Consider the following 16,511-nt stretch of genomic DNA (forward strand, 5'->3'; position numbering starts at 1 on the left):
ATGCCAGAGGAAGAGTGGCGATGTATGCAGAAGAGGTGAAGAAGGGAGTGCAGGCAGGGTGGAACAGATCAAGACGGTTATGTCAGAGTAGAAGGACAGCTAAAATGCTAATGCTAACAGCCATTGTTGTGTTCCTTGAACTTCATTTCACGTTGAATCTTTATTTTATCCAATGCACACGAATGAAACAAAACCGAAAATCTTTATTTTCCTAAACATCTGATCCAGAATTCTGTTAAGTCACAAGACTTTTTCCAACACCAGTTTTCAGAGGCCCATCACCTGCGCGCTGCATTAGCTGCAGCAGTAGCGGCGATGCGGCAGGAACGCAGCTCTGGTCACCATGACGTGATTTTCCGATGCTCTTCTCTCATCTCTGGCCATCAGTAACCAGAGTGCAGCAGGGACTGGAGGCTGTGGCTGCATGAGAGGAGAGGAGGGGAGGTGGGGAGGAGGAGAGGAGAATGTTAAGCATGTCCTCTGGACCCCAGAGGAGGAGGAGAAGGAGGAAGGCAGTAAACATGCCAGAGCCTTCTCTCGCCTGTTGTCAGACTATATCACTTGCTGTGGCGTCCTCCCACTCTGGTGTCAAAAACTCCAGTGTGGACTCTCAGCGGAAATCCCTCATGATGAGACCTGAGTCACCTGAGCTTCCTTTCAATAGAGGATCAAACAACTTCATAGCTGCTGGATCCTCTCATGGATCTCATGACTGAAGTGCTCAAACTGAATTAATTCATTAAATTAAATTAAAATATTTCCAGCAATGACCATGTGACTTCAAAGTAATACATTTATATTTAATAGTAATATGTACTAAATTATTTAGTGAAAAAAAAAATCAGTTAAAATATTATACAAAGAGCAAAACGAAAGAAATGACTGAATTTAAAGAAGGAAAGAAAGAAAGAAGTGAGGTTGACACCAAAATTGGAGGAAACACGACACTTATACATATATATTCTGACATTACATGACATAACAAAAACAGCAAAGTCACCCATTGATCATAAAACAGAATTATTCATAATAAAATAAATGATTAGACTGTCAGCTTGGGACAAAAACCTGTATATTAAGCACATGTTGACTCCAACAAGGTGGTTCAAACTCCGCCGCTTGACGAGCGGAGCTGTCCACTTCAGCACCACCACATCAGAAACAGGTTATTCTCTGCTTTCCTGGATGCTGCTGCTGCTGCTGCTGGGACTTGAGATACGGAGACTTTCACACATTTATATATCACTGTGACGCAGAAGTACTCACAGACTCCTTCGTGCTGGACACTGAAAAACGTGTGCAGCCATTCATCACTTCTAATATAAAAATCCAGAGTGTTGGATTTTGTCCATTACACAACAACAAAAACATCAAAAACAAACAAAAAAAATGAAAAGTATCACACAATTTGACATCATTATTATATATATTTATTATGATCAAGATGTATAACGATAAGAACAAGATGCTCGGACAGTGGAATGCTGTTGTATTTAAAATAAAAACACGACTTTGTTGCGCGTTGTTATTGCGTTGCGCTTGTAAACGCCGCTGCCCCCCCCCTTCTCTCTCTCTCTGTTTTTTTTTCCCATTCTCAGCTTCTAACCATCATCCTCCCCCTCCTCCTCCTCTCCTCTGCACTTCTATCTCAGCCCTGCATAGAAGAAAAAGGGGGAACCGAGGATTGCTGTGTTGCGCGACCTGAAAATTCTTCACCTGTTTTTCGTGCAAAAACCCCCAGCGCTCCGCTGTGTCGCCACAGAAAACGCTTTGTTTTTTAAAGATTGATGGCTTGCTTTTCAAGTGATGACAACAGCGCTGATGTTTTCCACCGGCTGTGATTCGGGATCAGGCTGAAGGAAGAAGCACCGAGGCGCCGGCGCGCTCCATCCACCGCTCGCCGTCTTCCTCGCGCTCCCAGCGGCTGCACGCCCGCTGATGCTCGGCCTCTCCGCACGGATGTGCCACGCTCCACTGCTGAATAGCCCGTTCCTGGTGTCGCCGGAGAGAGGTCTAGGGACCACCTATGGAAACTGGGGATCAGAATTTTAGGAAAAAGGAAAACTAATCCGGCTTTTTTAATTTAACATTTGGCCCTGGTTTGGAGAGAAGGGGGTGTCGTCCCTGGTTGGTTTTGAATCCGGCTCTTTCTGTTCGAGAGTGGCTGGTTGTCATGGTACTGGCTGATTATTTATCATCCTGTCCTTGACTTTTCTTTAGGGGGGAGTGATTGACTTGCTGCTGGATTGAATCATTTCTGCCTTTCTCCCCTTCTGTCTTTTCATTTCTTACACCAGACTCCATAATCCACCGATGCACTTGGCTACACCAAGTTAGTCATCCAGAATCGTGTCATCATCTGTCGGGAATCTCTGCTTTGGCTTCTCCCCCATTTAAGTCCAGGCCACATTTTCTTTCTTTTTTTTTTCCTGTTTTTTTAAAGAAAGAAATCAGGCCGCGTAACTGTGCTAGTGTTAACAGCCCCCCTCCCCTCCGCCTCCCCTTTTCGGTATGAATTAATTCGCACTGTGTGCATGTGTGCATGCTTGCCGCGTGTGCAGGTGTGTGTGAGAGTGAAAGTTCTGGCCCGAACTGTGCTGGCGGATAACAGTGTGATCCGGAAGATTATCGTGCTGTGAAAGAGATTACTGTGAATCTTTCATAATTTTCTAAAGATTTTTAAAGTGTTGCCGGAAGACTTGATCCCAGAACAAGTGGGATCAAAGTTTGCGCCAGCTTGACTCAAGAATTCCGAAAGCTTTGTCTGCGAACTTTGTTGTCAGGCCAGTTTGTTTGGTCAGGAAATCCAAACAGCTCCCGGCATCAAACCCTGAAAACAAACTTGTGATTATTTTTGTAGCTGGCTTGCTGCCCCCTCCAAAAACCAACCATACGATTTCCCCCGAGCTCCCCTAATTCCCCCGCCCCCCCAGCGGCCCCCCGCTACCGTCGTCCACCCGACGCAGCCCACCCCCCGTTTTCCGAGCTGGCGTGGCGACGCAAACTCACAAATATTTACTTCCTGTACATCAAGAGGAAAGGGGGCCCCCCTTTCGTGGAATGCGGCAACATGGGCGTGTTTGACCGCGGAGTTCAGATGCTGCTAACCACGGTGGGGGCCTTCGCTGCCTTCAGTCTCATGACCATTGCCGTGGGGACAGACTACTGGCTGTATTCACGTGGCGTCTGCAAAATCAAGAGCACCAACGAGAACGAGACCAGCAAGAAAAACGAGGAGGTTATGACACACTCTGGCCTGTGGAGGACTTGCTGTCTGGAAGGTGAGTGCCTCCACACAATTACCATGTATGCTGACGACACCCTGTGCTCCCCAACACACACATGACTCTCTTTCTCCAAGCCAGAAGACAATTTTGACCGACTCTTTGTCTGACATGGAGGTGTCATTAAGGTACTAACCGATGACTGTAGAAGTAACTGTAGGTCAAGACTTTGGCCCCATCCTCGGACCAGGTCAAATACTAAATAACTCTCATCCTGAACCGACTTGAAGAAGCTTTTGATTCCGACTGAGATCAGAAATCTGCCTGTAGACTGCAGCTCCCAGGGTTTCAAAGTGTGGTGGCTCGCTCGTGAGGCAGTTGTCCAGTTTCAATGGTTATTCACGCTTTTAAAATAGTGTTAAAGGAGTAACGCCAATGCATGACTCTTCAATTCTGACTACACTGCTCTGTTTCCCCTTGGCACTCGGGTTTCTTCCCACAGTCCAGAGGTTATTTGGCAACTTCAAATGAAATGGATGCAGAGCTATATGTGTCTGTCTATGTAGGGGTGGCACCAGACCAGAACAGGTGCCACCCCTACAGACCCCGCCAGGAAGGGTAAAAAAAGACCTGTTTTAGGAATATTTCACACACTGTAATTTCGTGAAGTCTTGCTGGACTCATGCCCAACTATTAGCAAAAAATATTAGTACACTACTTTAGACCGGGTCTCTCCCCGCTGTTACCGTAGCGCAGGAAAAAGAAAGGGCACTCTGAATGACTCTTATTCTTGGGCCGGCCCATTATGGTCCTCATCAATTTGAATTCCACCTTGTTGTCCTTGTTCCATGTTTGGTCAACATCTCCCACTGCTCCTCCTTCATGATGACAAGGTGTTGCCTTTGATCATCTGCAGCCAATCCTCAATCCTAGCCTCTGAAAGTTTGGTCATAAAGGAGGCAGTGCAACCTCGCATCGGTCTTTGCAACAGATTCAATGTATTCTAAAAGCCACTGTGGGTTCACGCGCCGGCCCGCGTCGCAACGCAGAGGCCACTTCTGTAGTCTACCGGATAAAACATGACCTTTGCAGTTGTGAATGTTTTTCCAAAAACTGTCAAACATGTTCAAGGCGTTGTTACGAGCAGAACCGTCGACCTCAAAATGATACAGACACAGTGAGAGCAAAGTGCTACTACGCACCTCAAGACAGCAATCACTACGGCGCTCCGGAAGCGCCGCGCTTTTTCATGTATGAATTATTTGTCCGCTGCCTCTAAAAGACTGTGTGAGTGCAGTGTAGTTTGCTGTCAGCCGTCCAATTGTTATATAATTTCTGTGAATTACCTGCTGCTCAGAGCAAGGCATTAAATCTTTATTCTGGGTGAAGCACTCTTGCCCTCTCTCTCTTTCTCTCGCACACCACAAGAGGAACTGGATCGAACCGAAGCGTGTCTCATTGGAGGTTGCTGCTAAACCGTAGTTCCACCTTGTTCTCAACAGATGTCGCACCATCAGCCTCATTGAACTCAACTGCCCTTTCTTTGAATGAAATAGTCAGCCACCCCAACCTTTGTACGTCGCTCTTTCTTGGCTTTTTCAGGTGGCTGTGAGCTTCCCAACCTTCCTTTGTGGGGTTTATATGTTCTTCCCAGGCACTCTAGTTTCCTCCCACAGTCAAAAAACATGCAGGTTTATCAACAACTGTATGCAGGGTTTCCTCCATAAAAACTAGCAGTCGAGGTGGTGCCAAATAAGGGTGCAAAGAAGAACCATGCGACATTGCATATATATTTTGGGGGTTAAAGTGTTGCATTGCAAGATAGTTAGCAGCTTCATGTCAGCTAAAGAAGGAGGTGCTGAAGATCTAGAGTACAATTTCCCAGTTAGATCAGCATCGGATCTGAGACGAAGATCTTTTTGGGACGACTTAGTCTGGACCTGCTGTGTTGCGATGGAAGCTCCTCCCTCAGACCCTAGTCTCCTGACTGTGCGCCCAGTGACCTCCACCTCTTTCCCAGGCTGAAAAAAAACACCTATTGGGGCTGGAAATTCGATGATGACGGTGAGCTGACTGCTGCTGTGGAGAGTTGGTTTAGTGACCGAGTTCACCGATCAGGAATGAATGACTGACAAACAAGGTGGAGCAAGTGTGTGAAGTTGGATGGGGAATAAATCCAAATGTCATACTGGTTCTGTGTAAGGCTCAAAACCTGTCAATGTCGCCTTGTTCACGTGCCATATCCAGGCTGTTCCTTGCCTCAAGTTTCAGGGATTGTCTTGCATTTTCGACCCCACTGCAGGAGTAAACCAAGTTACTAACCGCTGCTGGGGCCACTGTGCCACACGCTATTCCATATGAGGGCCCACGTTGGGCGCCAAGGTCGCGGTAGAGCAAAGCCGGGTCTATATTCTTCCATGTTAGTTGTGCACATCACATCAGCCCACCCCGTCACCTCGAAATCCCTTTGCTTATTCCAGTATAATTCCATGTAAAATGTGAGGGAAAGGTATATTTTTCTGCGAGCGAAGCTGCCTGCCGACGAAATGTTCCTACTATTTTAAAAGAGCAGATTCACGGAACGAAAGCAGAGGTTTGTTTTGGTTGCTCATTATTTTAGATTGCGCCTTCAGAAAGTTCTTGTCATCTGCGCACAAGTTTGAGCAACAACTCCCGTGCTACCACAGTGGACGTTTCAAAGGATCCGGAGACACATAGACACCAATTTCTTTGCTGACATGTCACGGTGCTGTGACCATACTGGCAATGCTCTTTGACCATTTTCCAGGAAGACAATCCCGTGCTCAGGATGCAGAACCGTTGCCAAGTGAACACTTGCTTTTACTGGTTTTTGAAAGAGCCAAATGTGCACACACAGGCAGGCACACACTCTATTCAAAGACCAGGACACAGAGTCTTACCTCCAGCCTGTGATCCATCTTCAGCCTGAATCACACGCTGCCCCAGTTTCACCTTAGTCACAGGACAAAGCCGCAGATGACACATATTCGTAGTGTTTCTGGGACTTCTCCCGTGATTCACTTTGAGATTTCCGCAAGAAAAGCGGCTTCCAGGACACACAGCAGCGTATGTATGGAGGACAGACGGGTCAGGGAACACATATATGACCTCACTGCGCTGGTACTGGCAAACAGGAAGATGTGTCCGTCTCCCCTGAGTGAGCCAACTGCGGCTTGACCCTGTTAAATGTGTTTTATAAATAGCAGTTAAACAAACTTTTGGAAGATAAAATTGCAGTGGAAAAGATGGACCCTATGATATGAGAAAAAGAGAGACTGCTGCAATGATTCCGATCAGACTCTCAGAAGAATTGCTTTGGAACGTTGTTTTAGTCACGTATTGTTTTAAAGGGAAGTTCAGAGAGAAAGTTAGGGGGATGTTTTAGACACGAGGCGAGTGCTGGACTGGATGGATGGATGGATGGATGGATGGATGATCCAAGCCAAATCCAAACATGCGCAGGACACAAAAGTCCTCTTCCCAACGTCAATATATTTTATCTCATGGGAGCGAGGTTGGGTTGTCAAGACTACGATGGAGGGTGAAAACTTGCCTTTTGCTTTCAACAATAAAAGGCAACTGTCTTAAAGGAGAAATAATATACACGTATTACGTTATTGTATGTGGACAATAGCAAATCAAAATCTTGCTGACTGAGTGTGTTTTGTGTCCATAAAAGTGAATTTCATCGCCTTCCTTAAGGTTGTGAGTAGTAACTACAGTTGCACCTCTCACTTTTGCAGGGATTATTAGTACTTTGGATATGATATTTTTGTGTTTGCGATCTCGTACCTGTTTTGTTGGGATGTTTTGAAGCGCCCTTTGGAGGAAGGCTTGTGCTTGTTATTGTGCTTGGTCACCCCCTTCACTCCTTCATCTTCTGCTGCCCTCCTCTTCATCTCCATCACCTTTGGTTCAAGCCTGACTCTCCTGTCGAGAAACCATCTCCCTAACTCAGTCTGACCCTCGCCATGTCTCGTGATATTCTCACTTCTGATCTCGCCTCATCTGCCTTTGACAAGCTCCCTCCTCTCTTTTCCGTGTCACTCTGGATGATTGACCCCCGAATACTTGCCCCTCATTCTCCCCCCCCTCAGCGTCACGCTCCCTCCTGCCTCCCTCTCATTCACACACATGTATTCTGTCTTGACCTCCTTTTCTCGTCGCTCCCCTCATCCCTCCAGCTTCTCTTCCACTTCATCCTCGCTCTCATTACACATCACTATATCCTCAGTAAAACCGCGAAACGACTTGAGTGATGTTGCTCAAAGAGACATTGTTGTGCTCGTGAACTTGTGTTCAGCGCTGGGATTCAGTTGCTGTGCTTGATAGTAGATTGTTCAACTGCTTGGATGTAGTCGTTCTTTCACTCTTCTGCTGAGAAGAAATCCATTTACCCTCAGAGGGAGATTTCATTCTGCTGCGTGCGCTCTTATGATTTTCTTTACAGCAAGTAGCCGGTCGTATCTTTGTAATAGCTACTATTTCCTCGCAATAAAATGCATTTTCGGTCCCATAACTCTTTGTTGGAGGCACACATTTGTCAACCTCGGCCGTCAGAAAGCCGCATGTTGGCAGCAGTGAACAACAGTGGTAGCATGAAGAGCCTCATGCCAACTCTCTCGCTGTAATGTGCTGATTTCTTTTTTTTTTTTGCTTAAGTGGCTTTGCCTCCTGCACTTGAGCGCTGGCTGTCTGTCCTTGGCACCAGAGATTTGAAATGGTAAAGAAAAGCATGAAGCGGTGGATCGGTTCACAGCGCCTCGCCTTCAGAGCAGGAAGATGAGGAGGACTATCGGGAGGTGTTGAGAAAGCGAGGGAGGGAGGAGGAGAGAATAAAAAGAACAAGAGAGAGAGAGAAAGCACAGGCAGCCCTGGTTTGCTGTCACACCCCCTCAGGCATCGTGCGCTATCTTTAACACACAGGCCTACGTTCTATCTAACCTATCTGCACTGGCTTTAAACCAAATACATCACAGCCCACCGTTTACAGAGACACTGTCGACGGGTACAGAAAACCCTCTTTTTGATCCTGTCCCTTCGGTCGTGGAGCGAGAACCGCTGTCGAAGGTTTGAGGTGCATTACCCTGATGACATTAATTATGCTAATAGCCACTAGCGCCCTTAACTCAGCCATTATGATTGTTGACATCCATCTTAGCTGATGAGCCGATGGGAGGAAAACAAAGCAACAAATAACTAAACACAGCTCGGAAGTGCTTCAGTCAGCAACCGAATCCGAAAGCTCGACTTGTGTTCTTGCTGTTTAATGATTTATCGCTGTGGTTAGACGAGTGCGGCGGTGTGGCGGGCGCCGCGGCCTCGCAGCAAAGCCGTCGGCCAAACCTCCCGGCGCGGAGATGTTCTTCCCAGTCGTGACCATGCTGAGGTTTCTTTGGTGAGGCTCACAACTGACTGGTCAGGGTCATCGCTGGTGCTACTGAATGTGTCTGGGATGATAGATCAGGCAGGTTTGGACAGACTGGTTGCGTCGTGTCTATTTTCCACCTGAGGTTGGGTCGTGGGGGCAGCCGTCGCAGTAAAGTAACCCAGCCTTCCCTCTCCACAAAATCCTCTTCCAGTGAAACGGCCTCTCAAAGACGTTGGGTTTGCCCCGGCGCCTCTTCCCAGCAGCACCTGAACCAGTCTGAGTATCTCCTGGATGACTTCTACTTCTCAAGGAGAGACAAGACACCTTCTTCCCAAAGCACATATCGGATGAAGAGGGGGCTGAGCCCAAACACTTTGGCCACATTTTCAGAGGGGAGACATTCCTACTCTACTAGATACGTTGACATTTCTTACTTCTGCTGAAGTTTTGTCATGATCCGTGGCACCTAGTCACCGTCGAGGTTTGGAGTGGCGCGCCGACCTCCCCATACGGAACAGCACATGCTTGCCACCCTGCCTTTAGGCTTCCACTCCTCTGTTTATTGAGCTGCAGACAATGGAAACTGAACCAATATAATCGAATTACATGCAGATCGGGCGTCGAGAGCGGCTAATTACCTGGATTTGCAAATATTAATCTGCTTTGAGAATGGAACAAACACAAAGTCCTCGGCTTATCTAAAGCTCCAAAAGTGCAATGGAGTTGGTGTGCGAGACAGAAATCTGAAGAAAAGGGGCTAATCTAGTTCCTGTTGGAGGAAGCAGGGTTTTGACCAACGTCCGCTTTCTGACACACTCCGTGGGTCTTTGGAGTGAAACAAAGCGGTTTTGGGAAGCTGCGCGGTTGAGCCATATTGAATGGAAGAAGCTCCGATTGGACCCTTTAAAAACGAGGGATGCTCCGATACCATTTTTTTTTTACAAAACAATAAGTGTACGAGTACCGGTACTAGTATTTGAGTACATTGCACATAAAGTAGCTTTTTTTTCCCACATATATTGTTATTAGAACAGCATTCCTCATTGTGTTTTTCTTGTACATAGGTAGCTTTCTTGTCGTGGTATCGGTTTCGTGGTATCGGTGGCCATTCAATGGATATGACTATAAGTACCGGTGTCAGACCTAAACAATGAAACTTCAAAATATTTCCCAGATTTTCTGCAGTGGTGTGTTCATATTTCATTCTCACAAATAGGACAAGTTCCAGTGGCTAGCATGGCAATGCTAACATCCCATTAAACAGGGGTTTTTATTGGTTGGATCTTTTTTTCAGAACATGAACAGAGCAAACATTGGCTCTCAAGAGTTGCATGAAGTTGTGATTCAGGATTTCCTGATCAGGTTTTTTTTATTTATCCCACCGATACTGATGCAGAACTGAGCCAATACTTTTCTCTCCGCGCACGATTGACAACAAGTTACGGGTCACTGTGTCACTATATCGTGAGAAACCAGCTGGTGGCGGATGAAAGCTGTATCGGTCGGATCATGTGACTAACTGATCGTCGAAAAATAACAGGATCGACCTGCGATCCTAAGTATCAGTTGTGATGTTTACGTTTAAGTTGGAACCCTAAAATCACACGTGTGTGTTCGTACATTGCCACAGACTTTGCGTCCAAACACTGAGTTATACACAGTCATGACCCTGATTCGCTTCAACCTCAGATCCCTGCTTTTCTTTCATTAACGTCCATCAACACACTTTGTTTTGCGAAGGTTAAGCAGGAGGTTAAATCACTCATGTGTTGTCGTGAACTGCTCCAGCTCAGGGAATACTAATGCCAGCTGTTTCATTTCGGCCTCCACGTTCAACAAAAAGCATCTACGCTAGCACTATTGTAGCGACCTGATGCTGTTAGCGTTCCCCGCTCCGTTTTGACTGAGGGCAAAGATCATAGACACACTTTGACATGTATTATTACAACGCTGCGTAAGGTAATAAAAGGCATTGTTGTGGCTCGGCGCTGAGGCTGGCGGAGCGTCAGCATCCAGCGCGTCAGGCTATTGTGACGGGTCACGGCGGCTGTCACGCGCCGACAATCAGACCTGGGCAACACGAAGCAATTTAAACAAGTTAGCGGATTCCCAGAAAAATAATACAGTGCTGCTACTTGCCTCATTTTTTTTTCCCAAAGTACCTTCAGCTCTCTTCAGCGCACGGCGCTTTCTTGTCTGCTGCAGTGGGATTGGCTCAGTGGGCCTGTCATCTGGACAAATGACCCGACGTGGGTGGTCCGGCTGCAGAGACTGGCACCAGATATCGAGCCCGTCCTGCTCGGCCGTGATAGATCTTGCCCCGGGACAGTCTCTCATTCGGACCAAAAGTGCCCCCGAGGCTGCAGCCTTGACAGGTGGAGCTCAGCGGGCTCTAAACGCTGCTATTAATCTCCATCAGGACAGGAGCCGGAGCCGCCGCGCCGCGTGTGACGGCAGATGTGTTTCTGCCAATGAGGTGTTGGTCTCTTTCATTGTGTGTCTTTCTAGCCAAGCTCAGTTTGACCTTTCATCCCATTGCTTTTTACCAAAATATCCTCTTCATGCCAATGGAAAATAGTGTAAATAAAAAGCAAACATCCAAGGATTTTATTTTGTCTGTAGCAAAACTGAACAACAAAACCACAGAGTTCATCCCTCTGAACACGGAGCGCGACAAACGGAGATGCTAACTCCGGTCCAGTTTGTCGCGACTCTGCTGGTCATGCTTGGCAACAGAGCGGTCGGCGGTCACGTGACGGGGTGTAACTATGGCGATGTGTTGGCAGCACAAGGCCGTCTGTCAGAGGGGCATCACAGCCACTCAATCACTGGGTCTGTTTACGAGCACTCCGACGCCACCTGGGACTGTCACACACTGTGGCCTGCTGCGATGAAGGGAGATCAATCACACGAGCGCACACAGACTCACACGCCGCACCAGCGCCACACACCCTATTTACACAGATCCAGAAATATATTTAACACTTGGATAGAAGTCCTTCACACAGCTCCGCATCTCATCTGAGCTACATCATGTTGTGATGCCGCCTTCCAGTGCGGATTAGATCGCGAGGAAAACTGTTTTGTTTTGTTTTTTATTTTATTGTATTTATTTATTTTTACAACAACAACCATTGAATTCCTTACCAATGTTTACCATCTCACACTGTATTTTAATGACTATAGGAAATACAGTTATTCAATTATTTTATCTGGCAGAATTAAAAAGTGAGTGATATAATATTGGGTTTTGCTTTTTTGGGCATGTTTTAAGTTGTTTTTAATGCTTTACTTCAGTATCTTAAATAATTTCTTTATAAATGTGTGTAAACATCACCACAGAATTTGGCTTTAGAGTCTTGTTCTCGGAGGTGAAAGTGCATCCTGATGTTGCTGTTTGTGTTGAGATGTTCGCACTTAAAAAAAAAAAAAGTTTCACCAGATGGGTTTGGTCTGTGGTCAGCGTCTAAACCTTGAGTGCTGCAACCTCTCAGCTGGAAGGTCATGGGTTCAATGGCAGCTTGTTGCAACTTCGGTACTAGGCTCCTTCTCTCTGTGGAGTTGCGTTCTTCTTCTTCTTCTCATGTTTGTGCGAGTTTCCCCCGGAGGCTCAGGTTTCCTCCCACTGTCCAAAAACAGAGAGGTAAAGTGATGACTCTACTAAACTGTCCAGCAGTCATATGTATGTATTTATCTGGCAGAATAAAAAAAAAACATATTTGCAACGATGGCAGGAGATGAGTGACACTTTCTACTTCGCTAGAAAACATTGTAAGGCTGATGGCTACATTAAAAAAAAAAAAAAAAAACAGTGTGACATGAGAAGCACATTTAGTCCCAGAAGTGGACTTTATATATTCACGGTTATTATTATTATTAAAAATGGAGGACAGATTTACAGGTCAAAGGAATTTAGAGCATGAATGCCTAAATAGAGGCCCAGTGGCACTAGACTACACAAGAGAGGGAACCAAATAGCTTGGTCAAAATAAGAGGCTCAGAGCCGCAAGATAAGATAATAATGTTGGTAGAATGATCCGATCAACACAAGACAAGTAAGTCCGAGGCGACCGGTACCTAATCTGGATCAATGTTGTTTGGGCTCCGTTTCGCGATGCCGAATGAGTCGGGTGTTGTGGGTGATCGGGGGAACACGGTCCACTGGAGAGCAGGGGAGGCACTGAAGAACAAACAAAACCGGTCAGTTTGTTCCTCATCTTTAGTTTCGCCTTGTCAAAAGTCACAAAAAAGGGGAGGGAAAAGCCATGTGTCCTGATCGATCCATTCATCCAAAAAACAAAATGGACCCTCTATCTTGCTTTTTCTGGGCAGTTTGCCGCCTGTTTATAGCCTCACCTGCACTGCTGCACTCATCGTCTCTCATTCACGCTGAAGGAAAACAAACAGCTGCCACTCACTATTTCCCGTTCCTCCGTCTCCTTTATTGCCTCTGTGCACATATTAAACCCATTTTTAGTCAAGCAGTGGCTTCACTGTCGCCCGTTTTAAAGCCCCACAGAGCGGGATTGTACTCACAAATGACATCATGACACAACAAGCGGTGACAATTTAAAAGAAAAGGTTCCCACACAAAGGCTTTCCGCTGCTGCGGCGTGTCATTTCCTGGGTGTTTGTCTGATGGTTTACAGCACAGTGTTGGTGCATAATCATTGTGAAGGTTGCATCCAGTGGTGTGTGCCGTTCTGTTGCTGCGGCAGATGCTGAAGTGTTTCACTAACAGGGTGAGACAGTGCTGTTAGCAGTCGCTGATGTGATGGGAGGCAAGTGTGCCACAGCAGTTTAGTTTGTACAGCTCAAGTCGCACAGGAAATTCCTGCCTGCCTCGCGCCTATTTATAGGCGCCGTTGCTTCACTTGGTCAAAAGATGGAAATCGCAGATTGACCATATGGTCTCCGTCTAGACCTAAAAAAGAAGGTGAATCCTGATATCACTGTGTTTCCGTGCGTCTCGCCGAGCAACGCCGTTTGTGAAGGAAACATTTCAGCTCAGTTGAACCCGCAGACTTTCATGTTTTAGTCCGGCCGAGGTGTTAAATCTGTTTATCGGTTCGAACGGAAAGTTTGACATCAGCTCAGATCAGGTCAGAGCATCATCGACCATTAAGTGCAACTCATGTCGGAAACATTTTCATACTTTCCCTTCAACATTTTGGCTTCAGGAAAGATTAAGATGTTAAAATGATTGAGTTCTGTATGTGTGAACCAGAGGTGGGCAAAGTGCGGCACCGGTGCCACATGCGGTCAAAGCAAAAGTACCATTGCCATTTAAATTATAAATACACATTATTCATCTATATTTTTATTTTTGATAAATTTTCTTTTTTTTTTAGAAAGTTTTTTTTTCCTTTTTGAATAAGGAAGTCATGCTCATTTTAATGTTTTTTATACCTCAAAATAAGTTAAATATACAGAAGAAAATACCTTGTTATACAGTACAACAGCCTTAAATAAACAAAAAAACTCTCACTTGCTATGATATTCACCACTTAAAACTATGTCCCATTATTTAGGATTTATGTTACATAAAAAAATAAATACATATTAAAAGGAGACAGTAGCTACACTCAGTAAAAGTTGTTTTTCACAGTGAAAAAGGGTTGACATCAGGACATCTTGTCGCAGCAAATGTGCAGCAATGGAACGTACAACCACTGATAATGGCTTCCAGGTTTGGACACTGCTGTGTTTCGCAGGGTGTCGTACACTAGTAGCCGTGTGTCACCTTCTTTGTTCTGCTGTATAGTAGCTGTATGTAAGCGGAGAGCAGTTGGCACCTCAGCTCCCTCTGTTTAGCGCTCGGCGGGAGAGGTGCTGACAGCGCCACTGCTCCCGCGTCCTACAGGCGTGATGAGTCCAAACACTGAGGCCCCGGTGAGTGTGAGCGACGGTTACGTCCTGGAGTTCTCGTGGCGATGAGGCTCCGCCCACTTCAGTCTCACCTGTGCGACTGATCGATAGAGCTGGGAAATGGTGTAAAGCCGCTACTGCTATTGAGTTTGTGTCACCATTAACATATGGTCACACTGATGGAGTAACAATGCAGTCATGGCTAATGTGTGCGAGCGTGCCTGCAGGCCGTCGCTTCGCCATGCGAGACCTTTCGCTATTGATCTGCGGCCGGCATCGAAAACACACTTCACAAACGTGCACACGCGGCGGCTTTCCCGTGTGTCACACGGTGATGTGCGATCAAGAAGGTCAGAGGTTAAGAGGGGACGGTCAGACCTGTTGTCTTGCGGGGTCATCCAGGGTGAGTGGTTTCGTGTTTTAACCCTCGCACATCTGCGCCGACCAGAGGCGATGCCACCGGCCACCCCCAGGGTGAAGGAAGGTCGTGTTACGCCAGCGCTTTCGAAGACGCCATCCGACACTTCATAAGAAGCAGAAGAAGAACCTCAACTGTTAAGTGTAGCGGAAGAGTCATTTTCACATCTTGCCTCAGACCTTGAAATCTTTCCCCAGATTTGACGCAGCCAGATGGAGGAAGAGGGTTTGGAGTCCAGGTTGGAGAAGAGCGCCTCCCAGAGGTGGACCATGCTCATGAGCTGAACTAAAGGGCAGAGCTCTTTCTCTCACATCAAATATTTGGACCAAAAAAAACATCAAGCAAAAGTGAAGTGTCTCTCGATGGAAGAGTTCTGTAATCCGCTTCCTAGCGTAGTGATGTCTGGCGCTCGTGAGGAAAACTACTGAGGTGTGGAGTTATGATTCATCTGTGCTTTATGGAGTCAACTAGCGAACAGCCACATTAAGCAGTCGATGATGAACTTGCCTGTCTGTGCCGTGTCGTCGGCGCTCGGCAGTAAATCACAATGTTTACGTCCTGTATCAAGCCCAGCTTTCCACTTGTTTATCCTTGTTTCCAACAACACTGCTGAACTCATGAGCCACTCCTCATGGTCCAGCGAAGGACGTTCTCGACAGGATTTGTAGTGAAAGTAGCCAAAATAAACACAGCGACCCTTGTCCTCCTGATAGTGTTCCAAAGATCCACCCTGGTGACTCATCTCCTCGAGACAGAGGATGGGTCAGGGGGGTACCGTGGGTTCCGTCACAGGTCCCTTGCCAACATCCCTCCCCTCCCTTGGGTTCAATTATTCCTGCGGCTCCATCCGACTCACTCGATGTGATGCTCAGAAGTGGGTCAGCTTCACTACGTCATCCTACTTCTGACACCATTTTACACTTGCCACTAGCCTAGCTTTCCCTGGGACAAGCACCTCAACACCGTCCGTGAGTCTTCTGGCTCAGCTCATGGCCGTGAATGTGAAGATCATGTCCATGTTGGATTGGCCATTCGTCCACTCCAGAACAGTCACTGACGCTGCAACGTTTTGAGCAAGAGTGGGTTGATAAGATCTCAGTACTTTGAATTCTTGGACCAACACAATTTCCTGCTGACATTTGCCAGTGGATGCATCAGTCTTTCAATAAGATCAAATGTTTCCCCTCCTGAGGAGCTTCACCGGACCCTTCAGCACAATATAAAAGAACAATTTTGGCATGAATTAAGCCATTGGGTGGCGCTACTACAGTAAAGGTTCTAATCTTACACCACAATTTGAGGTCACTTGGTTTTGCACCATCGATATTAGAGTGAGAATGTGTTGTGGTTCTCTGTGTCAGTCAGCACCAACCTTTCCGATGTACTTCAGGCAACGCTGTTGCACGTTTATCGTACAGTACTTACAGTACTGGTGTTGGTTGTACCGCAATGGCTTGTAAATACTGGTAATTTTATTTATCTGTTTTGAATGATTGATTTTTTTAGAATCTTTCTGTTTTTCTAAAGGATCTAGAAGTCACACTGTAGCCCTCAGATTTTTAGCTCCTCAATATTAGCATGCTCCAGATCAAACTGCGTTGAGTGAGAC

The 16,511-nt window shown here is 46.4% G+C and overlaps 1 protein-coding gene across 1 annotated transcript in view; it reads left to right on the plus strand.

Annotated features, from left to right (window-relative positions):
- Positions 1-1,631: 1,631 nt before the first annotated feature.
- The window catches only part of LOC128753445 (voltage-dependent calcium channel gamma-2 subunit-like), a 55,810-nt gene continuing 40,930 nt past the window's right edge, over positions 1,632-16,511 (plus strand). Inside the window, exon 1 of the mRNA XM_053855158.1 lies at positions 1,632-3,281. Within this exon, the coding sequence (XP_053711133.1) occupies positions 3,071-3,281 (211 nt within the window). The 5' untranslated portion in view covers positions 1,632-3,070. The remainder of the gene's footprint in view (positions 3,282-16,511) is intronic.

Source organism: Synchiropus splendidus, chromosome 2, assembly GCF_027744825.2.
Source record: "Synchiropus splendidus isolate RoL2022-P1 chromosome 2, RoL_Sspl_1.0, whole genome shotgun sequence".
In the NCBI taxonomy this organism is placed as follows: domain Eukaryota; kingdom Metazoa; phylum Chordata; class Actinopteri; order Syngnathiformes; family Callionymidae; genus Synchiropus; species Synchiropus splendidus.